The 22,764-nt window shown below is 40.7% G+C and overlaps 1 protein-coding gene across 1 annotated transcript; it reads left to right on the plus strand.

Annotated features, from left to right (window-relative positions):
* The first annotated feature begins 396 nt into the window (after positions 1-396).
* Positions 397-22,690, plus strand: LOC100753788 (solute carrier family 25 member 51-like). The gene is made up of 3 exons (XM_027388227.1): positions 397-1,130; positions 10,716-10,809; positions 22,458-22,690. Exons 1-3 carry the CDS (start codon positions 618-620, stop codon positions 22,688-22,690), a joined length of 840 nt encoding a protein of 279 aa, XP_027244028.1. The 5' UTR covers positions 397-617.
* Positions 22,691-22,764: the final 74 nt, after the last annotated feature.

Here is a 22,764-nt window from a genome sequence, read left to right on the forward strand (position 1 = left end):
GTTAAGAGCACCGACTGCTCTTCCAGAGTTCAATTCCCAGCAACCACATGGTGGCTCACAACCATCCATTATGAGATCTGGTGCCCTCTTCTGGTGTGCAGATATACATGGAAGCAGAATGTTGTATACATAATAAATAAATAAAATCTTTTAAAAAATATTACTGTGCTGTCTAGTTTTATGTCAACTTGACACAAGCTAAAGTTATCTGAGAAGAGGGGACTGCAACTAAGAAAATGCCTCCAGATCAGGCTGTACACAAGCCTGTAGGACATTTTCTTAGTGATTGATTGGAGAGGGCCCAGTCTATTGTGGGTTGGGCCATCCCTGGGCTGGTGGTCCTGTGTTCTATAAGAAAGCAGGCTAAGGGCCTTCCTTCGGGAGGGCACCCGTGGCTGTGGGGAAATGCAGTTACCAATATATTGACTCCAGAAGAAAGAAGGCTAACAATGGAAAACACTGGGAAAGTTACCAGAAAGCTGTCATCATCAGTGCCAGCCTCAGTGGATGTCACAGATTCTGACTAGTTCGTGGCTTTATTGAGGATCCAATGCCTAGCAGAAGACCAAAGTTCACAGTCTAAAAAAATTTCCTAAAGAAGAAAGATCATAAGCACCATGATGGACTCAGAAACACATGATAAGAGGCCCCCAATGTTGACCTCCTCAAACCAGGATTTGTCTCCTCAGATTACAAACGTGGGGGAGATAAAGCATTACTTCTGTGGCTGCTGCAGCAGCAAATTCAACAATTTGGCGATCACATACCCAGTTCACAAGATCCTCTTTCGGCAGCAGCTGTATGGCATCAAAACCACGGATGCAATACTCCAGCTGAGGAGGGATGGGTTTCGAAACTTGGATCGTGGGATCCTTCCCCCACTGATGCAGAAGTCAACCACACTGGCACTCATGTTTGGTTTGTATGAGGATCTGTCACGTCTGCTCCGTAAGCATGCGAGCACTGCTCCCGGGTTTGCCACCAGAAGCGTGGCAGCAGTACATCTGCCTACCGCCAGTATGAATGGTGCGCATTTGGTCAATGACTTTATCTGTGGAAGTGTGCTGGGTGCCATGCTGGGGTTCTTAAGCTTCCCGATTAATGTTGTGAAAGCCCGAATACAATCTCAGGTTGGTGGGCCATTCCAGTCTCTCCCCATGGTCTTCAAGACAATCTGGTTAGAACGGGACAGGAATCTGATCAATCTTTTCAGAGGCGCCCATCTCAATTACCATCTCTCTCTCATCTCCTGAGGAATAATCAATTCAACTTACAAGTTTTTGTTGAAGATTGTATGATGAGGTCACCACATGAAATGTTATTCTCTACCAACTAGACCTAAAGAGAATGCAATTTGGCTTTGCTCCTAATTGGCTTAAATACAGGTTGGTGTCATTAAGTCCAGGCCATAATAAATTACAGACAAAACATTGACAAAAACAATAAAAGGTTTCAATGGCAAAAAAAAAAAGAAAGAAAGCAGGCTAAACAAGAAGGGGAAGCAAGCCAGTAAGAAGCTCCCCTCCATGGCCTCTGCATCAATCCCTGCCTCCAAGTTCCTGTCCTGACTTCCTTCAATGATGAACAGTGATATGGAGGAGTAAGCCAAATAATCTCTTCCCTATCCAACTTGCTTTTTGGTCATGGTATTTCATCACAGCAATAGAAACCCTAACTAAGACAATTAGTAACAAGTAAATGGCTCAGAATACATGACATATTTTAATGGGATACCTAACTGGAGCTACATTTTTGAGCACCAGCAATATGTCCAGTCCTATAAAGTAAGGGAAATCCTCCCTATGGGCTCTGAGATATTTGTCTAAGGCCTTTCCCCAAGGGGAAAAAAAAACTTCACATGGTCATTCATTCTCCCAGGCAGTACTACAGCCAAACACATCAGAATGGACAAGGCTTGCTGATCTGATTCTAACAACAGAGGCTGAGAGCCCATTCTGTCCACTCCATCTGTCACTGAGAGGAACAATGACCAGGTTCTGGTGTGTTGCACTCAGCTTTACTTCTTGGGTGGCTATTTGTCAAAATCTCTCTTCTCTTTGAGAATCCATTTGTCTTTCCCTTCTTCCTTAATCTTGCAGTTCCTGATTTATAATCATAGGCCACAGCCACGAGTGTTACATGTTAGATAAATCAGCCGAGGTCAGGCAAGACAGTTCAGCTGCTGCAGTTCGCCTGCTGCAGCCAAGCCTAACAGCTTGAGTTCTATGCTTTGGACTCATGTAAAGATGGAAAGAGAAAACTGATTCCCACAAGTTCTCCGACCTATACATGTACACTGAAGTATGGACACACAGACACACACAAACATGGAGATTCACACATAAACACCCACAGACATGGACACACACACTGATGCACACACACAGATACATGCACACACATGGGTATACACAAACATTGGGACACACACGGACACATATACACACACACGCACACACTGATACACACACAGAGATACACACACACACACACACACACACACACACACACACACACACACAGACACAATGTAAAAAGGTCTAGGTTCTTGGACCTAATGTTTAAGCAGTTGGCTGATAACTCCTCAGGAGCTGTTTCACTTGTTTTTAAAACTGCTTGGCCTGGGATGCCATGCACCCATACCACAGACTCCACTGGGTATCACAAAGTCAGTTCATGCTAACTCAGGCTTGCATATTTTTACTGGAAAAAGGCATTCACATGAAGGATTAGTTGTTCCAAGTATCTGTTGACATTTTAGTTGTCTAAAATATCCTGATAAGAACCTGTTTGTTATTTATTTAAAATTCTCACTCCCGTGATACCATAATATAAAGGTTCAGTGAATACCAAATGAAGATCTCTGGCAACTTTTACTATTTTGTTATTCATTTAAATTAAGACCATATATCTCTAACTTTATGAAAGATTATTTGGGAAACTACCAATCCTGAATCAGGGATTCTTACTCAGCTGGACTTTAGAACAATAACTAACATTATATGTAAAATCTAGTTCTGTATTTTCCAGACTCAAACTAAGAAACTTCATTTTAATCTTCAAGGCAATCTTTCCTTATGTATTGCAAAGCTGTCTCCCTTGCCCCCATGCATTAAGTGCTATAACTGTTTTTAACGTATTAGCTATTATCATGGTACCTATGGACTTTATCAAAGTGGTTTATTTGACTTTACTTTATAGCTGCCATCTTAGTTAGGGTTTCTGTTGCTGTGATAAAACACCATGACCAAAAGCAAGTTGAGGAGCAAAGGGTTTATTTGGCTTACACTTTCACATAATTTACTGGCCTTCTTCCCCTGGCTTGCTCAGCCTGCTTTCTTATAGACCACCAGCCCAAGGATGGAACCACATGGGCTGGGCCTTCCCCCATCAATCACTAATTAAGAAAATGGCATACAGCAGGATCTTATAGAGGCATTTTCTCAATTGAGGCTCCCTCTTTTCAGATAACTCTAGTTTGTGTGTCAAGTTTGTAGGGGACACTGTAATCATGCCTGCTAGGGGCTGGCTACAGATATGCCTGACCACACCTGCAAGGGCGTGGTCAGGGTGATGTAGGGAAAGTTTTAGAGTGAGGGGTGGGTGCACATGGAAATCCCTTCTTCCTTTTCATCATCGGCTAGCTGTACTTACTCTGTGCCCTGCCAGCTGGTTAGGTTGCTCTGTAAGTAAGGCATCTCCCTAATAAATACCCTTATATTTTTACCTGACTCCATATTGGTAATTCTCCCATTACAAGTTAATATAAGATTAGCCAGCACAGCTGCTATCTTTTCTATTGTTCTCATATTTTAGTAAATAACTTAGTTTTATAATATCTAGGGATTGAGAACAGATAATATATACAATACATTTTCTCTAGTAACTGTTGCTCAAAAGGCATTAAACAAAATATTCTTGTTTATCTTGATTTGTAAGTTAAAACTTTGGAGAGAGAGAGAGAGAAAGAGAGAGAGAGAGAGAGAGAGAGAGAGAGAGAGAGAGAATCCCAATAAGTAAGATAGAACCTTATGTAGATAGATAATGCTACAGAAATGAACTACCCAGAATGTGGAGGTACTCTGTATTTTGTAATGTTCACTTTGGGTAAATGCTTTTCACTGTAAATAAATGTATATCTTACATCCAAAAAGAAAAAAAAGCCAGTTTCATCAAACAATGTGATGGTTCCAGTTTTCAAGGGGTTGAAAAGCACATATGCTGTACCTTCCAGAAATATTTGTAAAGGAAATGAGAAAGACAGGTTAACAATCAGATAAAGAAAGCCATGTGTGTCACAGGTTTCTGTGACTGGGCCATGAAAGTGTGCTTCAAGGCGCCAGGGAATGAGAACTTGAAGATGCCAGAAGATGACTGCTCTAGAACTAGGGAGGAAAAGGGGAAGAAAAGGCAAAGAACCAATAATACTCCAAAACTAACCATGAGGACGTGTACTGAGGCTGGCATCTTGTCAGCAAGGTAAGTGTGGAGGTCTTCTCTGAAGAAGAGAGAAGAATGAGGGGCAGGGTTTGGAATGGTCAAATTCAAAAACAGCTCAGAGAAACCACAGGGCTACCTGAAACAGAACAACTTATGGATCTGAAAAACAAATGTGCCTGGGTGATGTGTTAGTCCAGAAATTTCTTAGGTGTCTGCTTATTGTAACATCTAGCTAAGTGTCTAAGTTCGATGGAAATCTTCAGCAGAATAACTAATAGCTTTGATAACCATTAGCATGTACTTTTCAGAACTTAGAGAAAGGAAACCTTTCATTCCCATCATGCTGTTAAAATACTCATTATTCTTCTTAACTTCAGAAGCTTGTCCCTTTACAAAGGCACACACACACACACACACACACACACACACACACACACACACACAGAGCAAGCATGAGCTGTCTTGATCTCAATTTCCCCATCCATCACCACACCCTGTCACTCTTTGACATACTGACTTTCTTGTGACCCCATTATTGATTTTTCTGAACAAAGTTGGCTTTCTACCCATTCCAGTGATAGCAGCCACAGGTCTTTATTAGATGTATTTGTGTCAACTCGAAAGCATTTACTTGTGGTGATACTTTGTTTGTGATATAACAAATAAAGCTTGCCTGGAGATCAGAATGCAAAGCTAGCCACAGCCATAGAAGCCAGGCAATGGTGGCACACATCTTTAATTCTAGCACTCAGGAGACAGAGGCAGATGGATCTCTGTGAGTTCAAGGCTACCCAAGGCTACATGAGAATGAATCAGTCTAAAAGAGAAGCAGCTCACACCTTTAATCCCAGCACTAGGGAGGTGGAGATCAGAGTGATATGGCTGGGTGGAGAGGGGAACATAAGATGGGAGGAGACAGGACCTTATTGCAGTCTGTAGTCACACTGAGGACACGATCCCCCCTTTTGGTCTGAGCCTTGGTAAAGGTAAGAACTTTTTAGTGGTTGGCTGCTTTGATTTTCTGATTTTCAGCTTGAACCCCAATATCTGTCTCTGGGTTTTTATTATTTATGCTGTATTTACTCCTATGTTCATGGCCTTCTCTGCCACAGTGTGGTCAACTAGCAAAGAAACACCAGTTCCTTCTTCCTGTGCTTCTGTGGAGAGACTTCAAAAGTCATTTCCTGAAGAACTGAAGCTGGTGAGCCCTGGCAAGAAAGGACATGGTTAGCCATGGATGTAGAAAATGATTGGCAGGGAAATGGATTTAGGGGTATTAATGCCAGAAATAAGGTACAGTTGTTTGGGGGCACCTCTTTCTTTCTAGCTTCTAAACAGTTTCTATGGCTTCAAGTCTTTGGCAAATGGAAGAAGCTAAGCTGGTAAGCAGTGAGGAACATTCGCCTGGCCAGGGGAAGAATGACTGGGTGATGCGGTCCCAGAAATGCCAGGCATAGGAAAATCCTGTGGCAAGCTGCTTGAAGGGGAATCCATAACATAAGAGTAAAGCCATGCTTCGAGCACCCATGAGCCACAGTAGAAAGGACATAATGAAAGACCCCCCCTCCTCTGTCATCCCTTCACAGAGATGGAAATTGTTAAATTTAGAGACTTGAACAGTCACTCAGCAATTTAGAATTTGCATTATTTTTGTTATTGGAAGCTGGTGCTATTTAATAAACGTCTATCATATTACATCTTGCTATGGATTATTAGTGATACATTGCTCTTTGCTAAATGTATCTTTTTAAAAAATCTCCAATTAGTGATTCTCCAAAAAGTGATTTGTGTAAGGAAAAAAAGTAATCATAAGGTTATGCAATTAAAAGAAAGTCAGGCTTGAAGTCAGGCTGTGCTCATCTGTGGAGCCCTGCTGGATGCTTCGAGTGTGCATTGAGTCCATGAATGGCAAACTGAGTCCATGATGGCTGGATGCTCTGGGTGCATACCTGTCCACAGGTAAAGAGTACAAAGAATGTGGAGTACATTAATAGAATGGGATACTCCTGGGGAATTAAAGCAATTAGGCACATACACAGCCAGACAGGTTTTATATTGTGTCCTTTTCCAAGTTTGGCTTTTCCATAATTGTGCTGTTTGTCTCCTAAAAACACGAGAATACTGCAGAGCCAAATTTTTGGCTAAGGCCTGAAGTCTGAACCAAGCACATCCAGGAACAGCTTCCCTATTGCTGCAGACTCCTTGAGCTAGAACTAAAGACCCTCCCTAGTTGGTCTCAGAATAGCTTCCCAAAGGAAGACATGGAGGAACCAACAGTTACAGCAGCATTCTATTCTCAGTTGTCCTCTTCACACTCTCCTCCTGCAACTCCCAGCCCCTCCCCAGAGCCCAGTTGCACTCTGGGAGTGCTCCCTGACCACCGGCTTATCACAACCAAAGCCAGGCTTGCTCCATCCTGTCGAAGCAAAGCACACAGACATAGCACTGTTACTTAGCATAGGAACTATTGTTTCTTAAAGTTACAGAGGAGGAGGAGGAGGAGCAAGCAAAGGAAAGAGGAGTAGGGATGAAAGCACTGTGTGAATGGATAGGAAGAAATGTCCACAATGCATTTGGGTTTTTAAAAGGTAATTTGTCCAAAGCTCTATCTAGAACAAGATGATACCATTTTTCAGAAATAAAGAAAACAAAACAAAAACTCTGTGGTCATCGTAAGTCAGCTTCCCATGGGTTTGCTGAAGGTGCCACAGGTGGGGTTGTTTAACAAAGGTCCAAGACCCTGTCCTTGCTGGGTGGGCTGAATGTAAACACTGAACAAGTCTAGCTAGGGAAGAGGGGGAGGAGAAGGGGGGAGAGGGAGCAGGAGGAGAACTGGAGCCAATCCTAGGCCAGAGAAGCCGAGAAGGGGGCAGTTTACCTAAAGAGACCAGAAGCTATCAGAAGAGGAACTGCTCCTTTGGAGACATGTTATCAGTGAAAGTCCCTGTGGGCTGTGGCATGGTCACCTCTTTCGACAGCCAGTTTCTCAGCTCAGAATGTTTTGTGTCTTTGTTTTGTTTTGTTTTGTTTTTAATATACTGTGGAAACAAAGCTCCTTGTTGAATATTTGGTTCATAAACTGTCAGGAGAACTTTTAAATTTATTTTGTTTTTAAACCACTGCAGAAGGAAGATCACAGAGCACTAGTTACTGCCTTGAAATCCGGAGACCTCACTGAATGGTCTGAAAAAGAGAGAAAAATACTTTGAATTCAATGTGTGTGTATGTTCATGCAGCAAATGAGAAGTTGTCAGTGAACCGTCACCATCAACTACAAGTGCTTTCTTGCCTTTCATGACCGTCTAAGACTGTCACAAACTCTGTGTCCATACAGATGGTATGGATTTACATTTCACATGGGCAAGGCTCTATAGAGAAGGCACTTGACAACAATAACACACTTATCAATTTATAACTAATGAGGCAGAGAACTCAGTGCCCTAGTGGATATCAGTATGCAAGTTTATAACACTTGAAACTTTCCCACCATTCCAGTAGTGAGCAACAAGGGCTTCTTGTTTAATTCATTCGGTCCTCACTTCAGCTTACTCTTCATTGAAGATCAGGACACACGCAACAAAACCCTGATCAAAGAAGATGCCCCAGACACGAGTCATTTACTTCATAGAGTCTGTTTTATATAAACCAATGCCCCTTTTAGGGGAAAATACATTTACTTTTGTATGTGTTAGAGTGCTTTACCTGCATGTATGTCTGTGCACCACATGTGTGTGTTCCTGGTGCCCACAGGGATCAGGAGGCACATTGGACCCACTGGAACTGGGGTTACAGGTGCTTGTGAACTTCTATCTGCTGGGAATTGAACCCCGGTCCTCTAGAACAACCAGTGCTCCTAACCATTGAGACATCTCTTCAGCCCCTAATTATGATTTTTTCCTACTATTATTTCAAATTTAAGCATAGTCTTTTCTTTATCTTTTAAATTGTTTGACTGTTCTAGCTAGTTTCTTGTCAGCTTGATACAAGCTAGGGTCACTGGAGGAGATGGGGCCCTAATTGAGAAAATGCCTCTATCAGATTGGCCTGTAGGCACATTTATGGTGGCATTTTCTTGATTAATGACTGATGTGGGAGGACCCAGACTACTGTGGCCAGTGTCATTCCTTGGCAGGTTGTCCCTTTAAAGGTCCTCTTCAACAGGTCTGTGCCTTCCTCATGCCCACCCTGTGTGCCATATTGTCTCTTAAGCCTGTTCATAATTTGTCCCTGCAGCTGAAGTTAGGCGATGTCTTCCATCGTTGCTAATCTCTAAGTTATATCTTTGGCTCCTGCTTGTCCTCTCTCTCAGTGCCCCTGATCTTGTATATAAGAAGGCAGACTGAGCAGGCTGTGAGGAACAAGCCAGCAAGCCAAGTTTCTCCATGGCCTCTCATCAGTTTCAGTTTCAAGGTTCCTGCCTTGGTCCCTGATCTGACCTCCCTTGACGGACTATAATCTGTAAGACAAATCCTTTCCTCCTCAAGTCACTTTTGATCAGATGTTCAATCACAGCAATAGAAAGCAAGCTAGGACAGGGATGTATTTTAATTTATAACCACATGGTTGTTTTTTAAAACACATTTTAGACCAATAACAAAAGGCATCATGTTTTAAAAAGCTTCCATCTATATTTTGATTCCCTGCTGCTCTGACTTCCCAAAAAAAGGAACCAGGGTCTCTCCAAACAAGGAATCCCTTTAACAGTGGAGTCCCCTTGGCTCTGCTTGGCTGGGTTAGTGGCAGCTGGTAATGTCCTTGGAAGAATTCAATCTGCTTTACAGTTTCCACCATTTGTGAAAAACAAATTCTTCCTTCAGAGCTTCTGCAGCAACAAGCTGCCCCTCTTTACTAAGGTCCAAACCCCACTCATAACATTGCTGTCCTTCAGTTTTCCACAGAAGATAAAATGTGAGGTATCTAAAAAACATGTATCAGTCAGGGTTCAACCAGAGATGCCCAGGGGAACTTCATCACAGAGTACCAGTTAACCACAAGATCAGGGGCACTGAGAGGCCAAGCAGGAGCCAAAGACATAATTGAGATTAGCAAAGAATGGAAGACATTGCCTCACTTCAGCTGCAGGGAGAAATTATGAACAGGCTTAAGAGACAATATGGCACACAGGGATGCTCTCTTACAGGTGGTGGGCATGAGGAAGGCACAGGGCCTATTGAAGAGGACCTTCACCTTTTCCCCCACACCTACACTTCATTGATTGATCGATTGATTGATTGATTGATTGATTGATTGATTGATGAGTCAGTATCTCTCACTGAACCTGGAACTTGCAGGAACTGGCTGTCCAGCAAGCCCCAGGACCCTCCTGTCTTCCTTCCCAGCCCTGGGGCTGCAGGCACACACTGTTCTGCCCAGCTTTGTACATGAGTACTAGGGAGCTGAATTCAGATCTACAAGCTTCTGTGGCTAGAACTTTATCAAATGATCGACCTCCTCAGCCCCCAATTTTTTAAAAAAAAATTGCTACTATTAACAATATGCATACTATACTTTCTCAATGTATAGTAATGAAAACCCCTACATATTAATCTTTCATCAAGAAAATGTGATGAGTTCTAGTAACTTGCCTATAGAGAGTTTGTGTTTTTGTATTTGGCTATTCTTATTGTTTAGCATTGTTGTGATGGTGGTTGTAGTTGCTGTACTAGAGAGCAAACCCAGGGGCTTGAACATGTTAGGCAAGCAGCCTCCCACTGAGCTACCCTCCAGCCTTGTGCTTTCTCTCTCCAGGCATCATGTAAACATCTTTCTTACCTCTTCGTGCTAGCTGAGACCTCCAGGACAATGCATGATAAGACCGTGGTGGTAAGCACCTTTGCCTTCTAAAATGAAGAGAGGTGGCACACTTGAGAAGTAGAGGCAGGCAGATTTCTTTGATTTTGAGGCCAGCCTGGTCTACATAGCAAGTTCCAGGCCAGCCAAGGCTACATAGTGACACCCTGTCTTTTAAAAAATGAACTATCTAAATGCACGTAATTTAAAAATAAAAGACAAAGTTCACTTAAAAATTTTAAAAAAATCACCACTGACTTAGTAGTGGGATGTGTTTGTGCTGACTTCACACTCTTCATCCTGGGAAACAGGTTCAGTGTTCTCATACCTATTCTCATGGACACTAGACAGACTTCAGCCACCTGACTCACGCTGACCATACTTAGCAAATATTTACTAGAATGCCAATTTAGGGCTTTATAGCAAGAATAAATATGGGGTGTTCCATTGGCTCATGTTTCCTCCTCATTGCTTTCTGTCCACAGGCAAGTTTTCTCAGAAACCAGATTGCCCTGGAAAGGCATCTGGGTGTGGAAAGCTCCCATGGTTCAGAACCCAAGTTCCCCTCCTGCCGACAAGGTAATAGTGTTGTGTTCACCACCCCCTTTGTTTAATTGGCATGTACTGTAGCCACCCCTTTGCTGAGTGGGATAGCCTATGGCATGGTTAGTCATCTGAAGACCTATTTTGACTCTTCTGAGAGTAACCGCACAGTTTTCAGCTTTGAGCCATCCTTTGACATTTTTAAGTTTGTATCATCTAATTTTAACAAGTTGAAATAAACATCATCCAAAATGTGTACACCCTTTGACCTTGCACCAAGGAAAGCTGACACACAAATACACCTCAATGCAGAATGGATAGTTAATTGGATGCTTTCATTCAATGAAATGCAACACAGACACTGTAAAGAATAGAACATAACATCTGTCCATATACCTAAAAGAAAAAAATGTGTTGAACATACAGCCAATAGTAAATAAACAGGTCACCAAATAATATGTACAGTATTGTTAAAATGTGTTTGAATGGCCAAAATGTCTGTGGTCACACTCATATTTTATATATTTTTTTCAAGATATTGACATTGGTAATTGCCCATGATACTGTGTGTGTGGAATTGTGGAGTTCTGGACACTTGCTTTTTGTTATCTGAAAAAGGCTTTTTCTTAATTTTTTCCATTTTAATTTTTATATCAAGTAATTTTAAGGTATAATGCACTACAAATAGATGCTGGAATAGATTGAGAATTTAAAAAATGAGGCTTTGCTGTTCTTTTAATTTTTTTTTGTTTGGTTTGGGTTTGTTTGTTTTGTTTTTGTTTCAGGACAGGGTTTCTCTGTGTAGCCCTGGCTGTCCTGAAACTCGATCTGTAGACCAGGCTGGCCTTGAACACAGAGATCTGCCTGCCTCTGTATCCCAAGTACTGGGATTAAAGATGTGTGCCACCACCGCCTGGCTCACATTTTTAACTCCAGACCTTGAGGCTGAAGGCACACCTTTAAACTGTGCCACATCTTGTGTTGGAAGCCTCTATAAGGGCAATGGAAGAAGGAAGGGGATGTTCTTCACCCACTTGCCCTCACCTCTGTCAGCACATCCATTTTTTTTTTTTTTTTTGAGATCCCAGCAGACTAGTTGAGACACTCTACCTCATAGGGGACTTTCCACTCATAATTAGCCATTGTTGAACTGCAGTCTGTAAATCATTCCAATAAATTCCCATATATACATTCCCTTATATATTACATGTATATACACATATTTGAGATAATATATATATATATATATATATATATATATATATAGAGAGAGAGAGAGAGAGAGAGAGAGATTCATTCCATAATTTCTGTGACTCTAGAGAACCCTGACTAATACCTGTGTAATTGAGTACATATGTAATTGATGAAATAACACAATAGGAAGCCAATAGAAAATTATGGAAGAGTTCTGTTTTTATTGTACAGGCAAGCTGGGGGACACAATTGAAGGTTTTTTTGTAATAAACCACATAATCAGATTTCTAGTATAGATAATTACTCTGGAAATAGCCCTGAGGTTGAGTTTGGAGGTGGCTAGACCAGCAAAACAAACAACCCCACCCATATGGAAAGGTGGCTTGTAGGTCCAGATGTGATCTATAATGCAGTGATTTGTAGGCTCCCACTTCTTAGCAAAGGCCATCTCAGGAAACATATCACCAGCTGCCCTACTTGACTGAAGGAGTTGGAATCTACATGACTGTAATCTAAATTGCTGATCTATGATGGAATTGCCAAGGATGAGTGTTAATAACACTGCTCTAGGCTGAGGGCTTCAGTTTGTAAAGCACTAGTGTAAGCTGATTGTCCTTTTGTCCCTATCAATATGTGTGCTTGATTTTGAGCATGCTAATGTCAAGATCTCTTAACCCTTAGTTCTGCCTTTATTTTCTCCTGAGAACCTTAACCTAGGATATGATTCATAACCTAGATCCACTCAAACATGTGCCTGTGTTGAGGTCAGTACTTGAATTTTTCAGGATACACATATTTTCACAGATGACAACACAGGCAGAACACTGTTAGTGCTTTTTTGACCTATTTCATTGTTTTCTCAATAATCATTTGAACATCGTGTATGCCTGAAACTGGGGAAACTGTAAAAGGATCCCGTGGCACCCAGATAAGCTTTCAGGGGCTGAGATCACCAACCCTGTCTCCTTGGGGCATGGATTTTACAGGTTTTCTCTTACATGTTGCCTTGGCGTGACTAGCTCATAAGACTAAAAGCACAGCGAAGTATACTATCATCTCACTACTAAGATGAGTTTTCTTACATAATTCTTCTCAAATAGTTAAGGTACTCTAGGAAATATTATCTAAATGGATTTTCAAAGCCATACACTTTCAACATTTTCACATCAAAAGAAATGAAAGTAATTGCTGGAATAACAATGAAAAGTTTTTTTCTGGTATAAAAGGGGAACCATTACCAGGTTGAGAAAGAATCCACTAACATTATCAATAAGGGTAATTTCCAAAGAACTTATGGTTGATACTTTATAAAGCTAGTGCTCTAAAATTTGGTCCATTTTATTTAGTAAACCTTCATGGGCATGATACTATGATACTATAACAATAATGCCAATGTGTTTTTTTTTTTTTTTTTGGTTTTTCGAGACAGGGTTTCTCTGTGGCTTTGGAGGCTGTCCTGGAACTAGCTATTGAAGACCAGGCTGGTCTCGAATTCACAGAGATCCACCTGCCTCTGCCTCTGCCTCCTGAGTGCTGGGATTAAAGGCATGTGCCACCAACGCCCGGCTAAAAATGAATAGCCCAGGCTGGCCTCGAACTCATGAAATGCCAATGATTTTTAAAACTTTGAAATGATGCATATTTACATAACTATTACCGAGTTACAGAATTCTATACCATCCATTTGATCCCTTCAGTTACTTCTCCAGCAAATGTGTGATGCCAGTAAAACAGAGAAGAAAAAGAACTGTTCTTTCCTTTTAAGGAAAACCTCCAAGTTGTCAGTGTAGTGGAGTAGACTGGGAGATGAGAAACTATAATAGGTATAAGACCAATATTGCAGGTATGCACAAGTTACCGGAAGGGCTTAGAAAAGGAGCAACAGATGGGGAAGTCGGAAGTTCCAGGAAGAGGGACTGGAGCTGTGATTGTTTCTTCTTCCTTCTTTCTTTCCTACCTTCCTTCCTTCCTTCCTCCTTCCTCCTCCTCCTCCTCCTCCTCCTCCTCCTCCTCCTCCTCCTTTGCTGTTTTTTTTTTTTTTTTCTGAGGCAAGGTTTCTCTGTGCAGCCATGGCTGTCCTGGAACTCACTCTGTAGACCAGGCTGGACTCAAACTCAGAGATCCACCTCCTCTGCCTTCCAAATGCTGGGATTACCCGATTTGATTGTTTCTTCTTTAGTAAAAAATAGAGAGAACAAATTCAAGAGTATCTGTCAGAGTTCTTAGTTACAAGCAAAAGAGGTCAACATTAGCTTGTTAGACAGTAAGGGAATGATGTTAGGCTCCTCAATAACTTTCTAGACTAATAATAAAATACAATAAATAGGCTTCAGTGTCCACACAGCCAGAAGCAGTTCCCAAAATCATATAAAAAATCTAGTCTGGATGCTATTGAAGTGCCACTGGCCCTGGACATCAAATAACATCCAGCTCCGATCTCAGGACTTAGTCTTGTTGGAACTGCTAACATCACCATCGGAGGAAGTTCCCCATGCTTCTTTCTGTATATCACTGGCTCTGAAACCAAAGTCTGGGCTGGTGATGACATACCTGTACCAGCTCTTACCTTCTTCCCACCGATTCCTCTGTAACACTGCTCCCTGAGCTTTAGAGGTCTAAAAAATCTTGTTTAGGGTTCAGCACTCCACCATCATTTATTCTCAGAAGCTTACGTAGTAAGTTTGTGCATTTCTTCCATTTACTACAAAGAGAAGGGTTCTCTGAGGATGAATGTAACATTTGTCTATGTATATAAAAATAGATATTTGGGCTGGAGAGATGGCTCAGTGGTTAAGAGCACTGCCTGTTCTTCAAAAGGTCCTGAGTTCAATTCCCAGCAACCACATGGTGGCTCACAACCATCTGTAATGAGATCTGGTGCCCTCTTCTGGCCTGCAGGTGTACATGTAGGCAGGACACTGCATACATAATAAATAAAAATTAAAATAAAAATAAAAATAGATATTTGAAAGGCACTTTGATACTATATCAGTAAGTTCCTACCTAAGGCCTATGACTACCCAGTCATGTGTTTTGAGTAGATTTGCAGTACCATGCATGAATTCCTTCCTTTCTAGTGGGGTAATTTCTTGTAGATGGGGGTGATTTCCTTCTGTAGAATGGGCTCCAAGTCTAAGAAGAGTCGTTGGTTGTCCCTATGGATTCTTTCTCGAAGAATGGACCTCAGGTCCAAGCAGAGTGGTTGGTTATTCTCATAACAGACTTATTACTATTGGACAAGTAAGTGGGCTTGTCTTGCCTGGCAGGTTGGTAACGTAGAGTTCATTGTGGGTAAGATGTTGACACCTATTCTCCCCCTGCAGTCTGAACAGCACCTTCTAGCACTGTGAAAGCTAGCCAGCAAGAAGGACATTTCCAGTTCAGTTATAACTTGATTTCTCTACTGCCTTACAACCAAGATAAGTGGTATCTTCAGCTATTGGGTCTTATCTAGTTCTCCTGGGTAACAAAGGGGACTATAAGAGCCTGTATTGGTTTGGAGGTCTTCTGGGTATCCCTGATCAACAACAGCAGACCTATGCCTGAAACTAGAATTTTTATTAGCAACCTACAGTTCTTGTGATCAATATTATCCAGTCATGCAGGGTATAGCTCCTCTTTTCTTAAATCATATTTTGAAATGGATTACAAGATTTCCATATGGCTTTTTCATACACCCCCACCCCACCCCATCTTCAGTATTCCCCCACTCCCCTCCCTTCTTAAACTTTTCTGCCCCCAGTATTCCTGTTCTCTGTTCTTATTATACGTAAGTTCTACTATCCTCACTGCCATGACCCCTTTCTAGTTTCCTCATTTCACAATTACTCCAAGTTAAACACAAAAGCTAAAAAAGTCCAAAACTGGAATCTACATATGACAGAAAATAGGTGGTGTTTGTCTTTCTAGGCCTAGCTTACTTTATTCGATTTTTCAAGTTCTATCCACTCACCTTCAAGTTTCATAATTTCTTTTAAAACTATTATTATTTTTGTTGTTATATGTGTGAGCGTATGTGTCACAGCATGTATATGAAGATCAGGGGACAATTTGGGGGCTAGGTTCTCTCCTTCCACCTTTATGTGGGGTCCAGACATCAAACTCAGGTCATCAGGCTTACACAGCAAATGCATTTACTCAGATGCCCCAGCCCACGGGGTTCTGGTAATTCTTGGGTGCAAGGGGGACTAAGCCTGAAAATAAATGGGCAAGAAAGAGAAGCGAGACCAAGCAGTGTCCTTGTCAACGTCTAATTTATTGATTATAAACAAGGGGTTTTTAAAGAGAAAGGAGGAAGTAAAGAAAGAGGAAGTAAGGGAGGGGGAGGAATGGGTGTTAAATGCCCTCAGGCCTGAGCAGGTGTCCGGTAACTTTCTTATCTCCAACACTAACCTAAGGGGCGGGGTGCTTGACTAAATTGGAATTGGCGGTTTAGCCTGGAGGTCGCCAGGACTCTTGTAAAGGGGACTTTTATATCTGACCAGAGCTGGCTCCTGACACCCAGAGCCATAATACCAGCTCCCAGATTTCATAATTATACTTTATTTATAACCAAATAAAAATACATTGCACATAAGTACCACATTTTCATTATCCATTCATCAGTTGATGGGTATCTAGACTGATTTCCATTGTCTACCTATTAATGATTGAGCGGCAATGAACATGGATGAGCAAATATCTCTTTGATAGGATATAGACTCCTTTGAGAATGTGTGCAGGAGTGATATAGTTGGTTCATGTGATGTAACGATAAATCTTTCTGGCAGGCCGCTGGAGTTCCGCCTTCCATATGGGCAGCCAAAATAGCACACAGAGTCTTAGTTTACAATGCTGCTGGCCAATTGACTAGGATTTCTTATATGCTAGCTCAGTCTTAATTATCATAAATCTATATATTTTATAAGACTTATTGAGGATGCCTTCCGATGGTGTCCTCTTCCCAGGATTACATGGAGGCTCCATAGCAGAGAGTAGGAGGAAGAGGAAGAGCAAGAGAACGATTTCCTTGTCTCTGCTTATATTCTGAGTCTGCCTGCTATGTCACGGTCTGCCTGGATCTCTTTACTACATTTCCCAGAATCCTCCTTGACTCCTTGTCCCACCTATCTTGCTTTCCTATTGGCCAACAGTACTTTATTTATCAACCAATAAGACAAACATATACACAGAAGGGCCTCCTCCATCAATGTGATAGCTCTATTTCTAGTTTGTTAAGAAACTTCCACATAGATTTCCAAAGTGTATTACATTCCCTCCAACAATGCATAAGGGCTCCCGAATATTCACACTAACACTTACTGTCATTTTTATTCTTGATAATAGGTAATTTGACTTGGGCCATATGGAATATGGTGCTAAGATTGTTGAACACTTTTAAAAGTATTTACTAGATATTTATATTTCTTCTTTTGAAAACTCTCTATTCAGTTCCATAACTCATTTTTAATTGGGTTGTTTATTTTGAAGTTTAGGTTTTTGGAAGCCTTTTGAATTTGTGTGTGTGTGTGTGTGTGTGTGTGTGTGTGTGTGTGTGTGTGTGTGTTTGTGTGTGTAAACTACATGGATGTGGGTACCCATGGAGGCCAGAAGTGGGTTTCATATACCCTGGAGCTATGGTTACAGGCAACTGTGAACAGTCCAGTGTGAGTGCTGAGAGCTGAACTAGGATTATCTGGAATAACTGCTAAGCCACTCTGAAGCCTTGATATTGAGGTGGTTTGTTTCTGTGTATGTTTTAGCCCCTGGTCTCCTGTCACATGGAAAGCTGGCAAAGATTTTGATCATTCTGTAGGCTGTCATTTCACTTGACAGTTATTTTTGCTGTACAGAATTCTTCAGTTTTGTGAAATCCCTTTCATCAAGCGTTGGTCAAATTTCCCAAGTGTCCATAGTCTTTTCCAGAAAGTCCTTTCCTATGCCTATATGTTGAAGTGTACTCCCCAACTTTCCCCTCTAGAGGTTTCAGAATTTCAGATCTGATGTTGAGGTCCTTGATTCATTTAGAGTTTTTGTAGGGTGAGAGATAATTTCATTCTTCTACATGCTGATATCTAGGTTTCTCAGAGTTGTTTATTGAACATACTGTCTTTTCTACAGTTGCTACTTTTATAATATTAGAAAAAAATCAGGTATTAATTACACATGTTAATTATTCCATTTTAAATCAATACCTTTTGTTTGTGTGTCAGTACCATAATGTTTCTATTATTATGGCTCTGTAGTATAACTTGAAATCAGGTATGACAGTACCTCCTGAAGTATTATTGTTGCTCAGGATTGCATTGCCTATCCTTGGTCTTTTGTGCTTCCATACAAATTTTAAGATTGTTTTTCCTATGTCTCTGAAGAATGGCTCTAGAATTTTGATTGTAAATCACATTGAATCTGTAGATTGCTTGGAGTAGGGTGGACATTTTTTACAATATTTGTTCTTCCAATTCAAGAGCACTAAAGGTCTTTTTATCTTCTAATGTCTTCTGCTATTTCTTCAGTTTTCAGTGTTAAAGTATTTCATTTCTGTCATTATATTTATTCCCAGGTGTATGTGTTGTAATTGGAATTGCTTCCCTGATTCCTTTTATGATATTTTTGTCATTTATATATAGGGAGTCCAATTGGTACTGCCACTTAAGTGGTTTACCTCTCCTGATAAGTTTTGCTGTCCTCCTGATAATAGTGTATTAGCACTACTCCTTACTGAGCAGAGTTGAAATCTCACTGTATTTGTGCACATTAGACAGTCTAAACTAATTACAATTGATTCAGGAGTTACAGTCACAGTTTTCTCTTTTCTACATCTTTAAAATGCTTTTCAAGATCACCATTTAAAATATCTGCTCCAGGATGAAAAATGAATTATTTGACAATGATTGTTTAGGGAATGTAATAATTTATAAATAACTAAATCCATACCTCATTTGTATACTCAGGTATTTAAAATCTTTTCTTCTTTACAAAAATAGTCTAAGTAGCAGAGAAACAGAAAGCACAGTATGATAGGCACTGGTGTATCTACCACCTAGAGTCAACTCAAATAATAGCTAGCATTTTGCTATATTCATTTTATCTCTGGGTATACATGGAGTCTCTTTCCCTGAGACATTTAAAACTTAATTATAGATACAGCATTTCAAATATTTAAAATGTGGGTATATCACTGTATAACTCCATATTTTTAATATACCTAAAAATAACAATATGTTCTTAAGGCTATATTTAATGCCAACACATATTCAGATTTCCTCAGTTGTCCAAGTACCTTTAATAACTGGCTAAAGGGCCTCAGGATTAACAATGTTAGTGGTCAGAATTACTGGAGGCATTATCAGCAGCCTGAGGATGCTCTATGGCAAGATTTCTCAAAGTTGGCAAGACTGACATTCTGGACAATTCTTTGTTATAGAAACTGGCATATTCTCTGCATAGTAGGATGTTCAGACAGATCCCTAGCTTCTGCCTACTAGCTTCCAGTTGCACTTCCACATCAATTGTGACAATCAAAAATTTCTTCAGACATTGCTCAATATCACCAGTTAAGGAGTGAGAGTAGAAGGTTGTATTAAAATGACACCTAGCTGAAAACCAATAATCTTGGGAAAGATATGACAATAAGGTTCTCCACTTTGGGATGGACTTTTGACACTTATTGGGATATTTTACATGCATTATAATGTTCATCTCCTCTGGATAACAGGTCTGCAAGGTAGGGACCCTTCTTTGATTTTTGCAGTTGTGGAAAGTTCTTAGTGAGGTTATATGCTATTGCTAAGGTTCAGACTTGACCTATCCCATCTCAAAGATAATTCTTCGTTCATAGTCCAAGCTGTTTCTCTTGATGACAAAACAAACAAAAATGCTGGGATGTCAGCATCCCCAGATTAAATGCAGAAGTATGAGGGGCAGTATCAGCTCTGGGAGGGAAGAGGGTCGATATGGCTAGAGTATCTAGAGGGAACAAGGAACTTCACCACTGGTGTCAGTGAATACATGCCCATGAGAGAAGCCTTGGAATTCAAGGAACATGAATTAGATTCCAGACACTAAGGAAAACATGATAAGTCCTTGAGATGATGCAACAACGAGGCAAATCTCCTTAATTAATTCTTCCAATTCATGAACATTGAGCTTTCTCTATTCTAGTGTCTTCCATTTCTTTCTTTGGTGTCTATTTCTTTCGTGCTTTTATTGTAGAGGTATTTGGTTTCCTTCATCAAATTTAAATATAGTTGGGCATGGTGAACATATACATATAATCACAGCATTTGGATAGTGAAGACAAGGGGATAGGAGTTCAAGGTCCTCTTTGGTTAGCAAGTATGAGGCCAGCCTGAGCTATGTGAGACCATGGTTCAAAATAAAAAGTAAAAACCAAAAAATTGTAAATCAATATGTGGTGACATTTCTTCAGGTTTGCAGGGGGTTTCTGTGTTTTGTTTTGTGTGATGCAGGTTTCTCTTCCTAAGGTATGATTCACAGAGTCTTGTCCCTGAATGAGCTTTTAAGGTCAAAGAGATTGGAGTGACTGAGATGTTAAACTATAGTACCACAACATGACACTTGGCTTAACAGGTATATAGGTATAAAAAATTACTATTTATCTTATCATAACAATTTTTTTAAAAGATTTTATTTATTTATTATGTATACAACATTCTGTTTCCATGTATATCTGCACACCAGAAGAGGGCACCAGATCTCATTACAGATGGTTGTGAGTCACCATGTGGTTGCTGGGAATTGAACTCAGGACCTCTGGAAGAGCAGTCAGTGCTCTTAACCTTTGAGCCATCTCGCCAGCCCTTATATCAATTTTTTTAAAGTCTGAATAGGAGGGGAAAAAACAGAAATACAATAAATGGCCAGGCCTTTTTTTTTTATTTTCTTGATGCCTAATGTAAGACAATGTAGTCATCATGTGTTTAAAAGATAAGCAAAAATGTTACCACTCTCTCCAAATGCAACGAATTTTTAGAAGAATATTCTCACAGACTTGTCATCTTTAAAACATTCAGCAGTAGCCAGGAGGTGGTGGCACATGCCTTCAATACCAGAACTGGGAGGCAAAGACAGGTGGATCTCTGTTTGAGGCCAGCCCGGTCTACAGAGTGAGTTCCAGGACTGTCAAGGCTACACAAAGAAACCCTATCTCAACCTGCCCCCTCTGCCTCCAACATACACACAACAAGAAAAGAAAAAACATTCAGCAGAATTTCCTTTTGTAATGTAATGTCTAAGCATTAGAATGCTGTCTTGGGAATTACACGTAAGAATAGTCAATTGCTAACAGGTTTATTGTGCTCCAAAGTCATTTGGACAAATAGCTACTCAACTTCCATGGATTTAAAAAAAAAAAAAAGTATCCAGAATTTGCCTCTTCACTTACCTAACAAAAATAATCATTTGGTAATAATAATCTGTGAAATCAGGGAGATATTTTCCAAAAAGTATGATTTTCTTTTAATGTGTAAATCCACTGTTTTAAACATTTTTGATTGGTTAAATTATTTGAATTTTGTCATTCAAACGTTTTCTTCGGATCTTATTCGTTATTTGTTTGGTAGAGCTATGAAATGAAAACAAACATGTTTGTCTAAAATCAATTAATTTCCAGTTTTACATGCAGTTTTTTGTGACTTTCTCAGTCAAGCATTTACAGTGACATTTCTTTTTCCAAACGCGCACGAGCTACACCAGCAGGGGGCGAAATACAAAAGGAGTAAATTTGACAAGCAATATAGATTTTTCTCACTTCAGTGACTGGGCAATAACAAAAAAATCCAGCAAAATCACAAAGCTCTTTCCAATTTAAAGTGATTCAGACTCCGTTATCTTGCAGTGACTGAATTGTAAAGAGGCAAATGCGGGTCTATTTTAGTTCTTCAAGTTAATTTGTCTAGAACATTGTAGGGGCAGGATAAACCATGATGAATTGCTATTGTCCTTATCTTTCCCGACATGAATAATTCCTCCACTCAAAGTCCTGGATAGGTCTCTGTGATGACGGGTGTTTTCCGTCCTTGTTTCTTTGGGTTACTGCTGAGCTTTGCGGTTTTGGAACTATTTTAAATAATTCAACGTGGGCAGAAAAAGAACCCGGCAGGGCTCATGATTTGTAGAGTAGATAGAGCCCAGGGTTCACCGCCTCGGACAAAATAATCCTGCAGCCTTGCAGTCTGAATTTTACAGTGGCAAGTGTTCTAACAGATTCGTGACAAGGGACGGGGAAAGGTTACAAAATAAAAGATCAACTTTCTCAGGACTGGTGGAAACAAAACCTCTTATGACCTCTATTCTAGAGAATCACTCAAATGCACACGTTGATTGGAAAGATGTATGAAAAACGATCATCTCCAGACACCAACACAATTCTGGGCTGATTTTGCAGAAGGCGATTTGTTAGTGTGCCCGCTGACTTCTCATCTTAAGTAGGACAATCACTTCTCATTTGTTAAATAACAGCTTCCTCTTTTGTTGGCTTACATAAAAAGAGGAAGGGAATGAAAAAGTCTCTTTTCCGGGCGCAAAAGACGAGCTGATGAATGTTGTCCAGCTGGTTTGTTCGTGGCGACCTGGTTCTGTGTTTCCATACGTCTGCAGTTTTATTTCAACCCGCTCCCGGGCGGGCGGGCGCAACGGTGAAGTAACTGGGCTGAGAGCAGCTAGAGTCCGCCGCCGGGAGCGCTGCCTCAGAGGGTCGGGCGAGGAGGGAGGACGTCCGTAGCCCACACTTCAGTGACTCAAGTGAGTACAGAAAAAAGGCAGTCTGCCCGCACCCAAAATGGCGAACGTCGTTCC

This window comes from Cricetulus griseus (genome assembly GCF_003668045.3).
Source record: "Cricetulus griseus strain 17A/GY chromosome 1 unlocalized genomic scaffold, alternate assembly CriGri-PICRH-1.0 chr1_1, whole genome shotgun sequence".
NCBI classification, from domain to species: domain Eukaryota; kingdom Metazoa; phylum Chordata; class Mammalia; order Rodentia; family Cricetidae; genus Cricetulus; species Cricetulus griseus.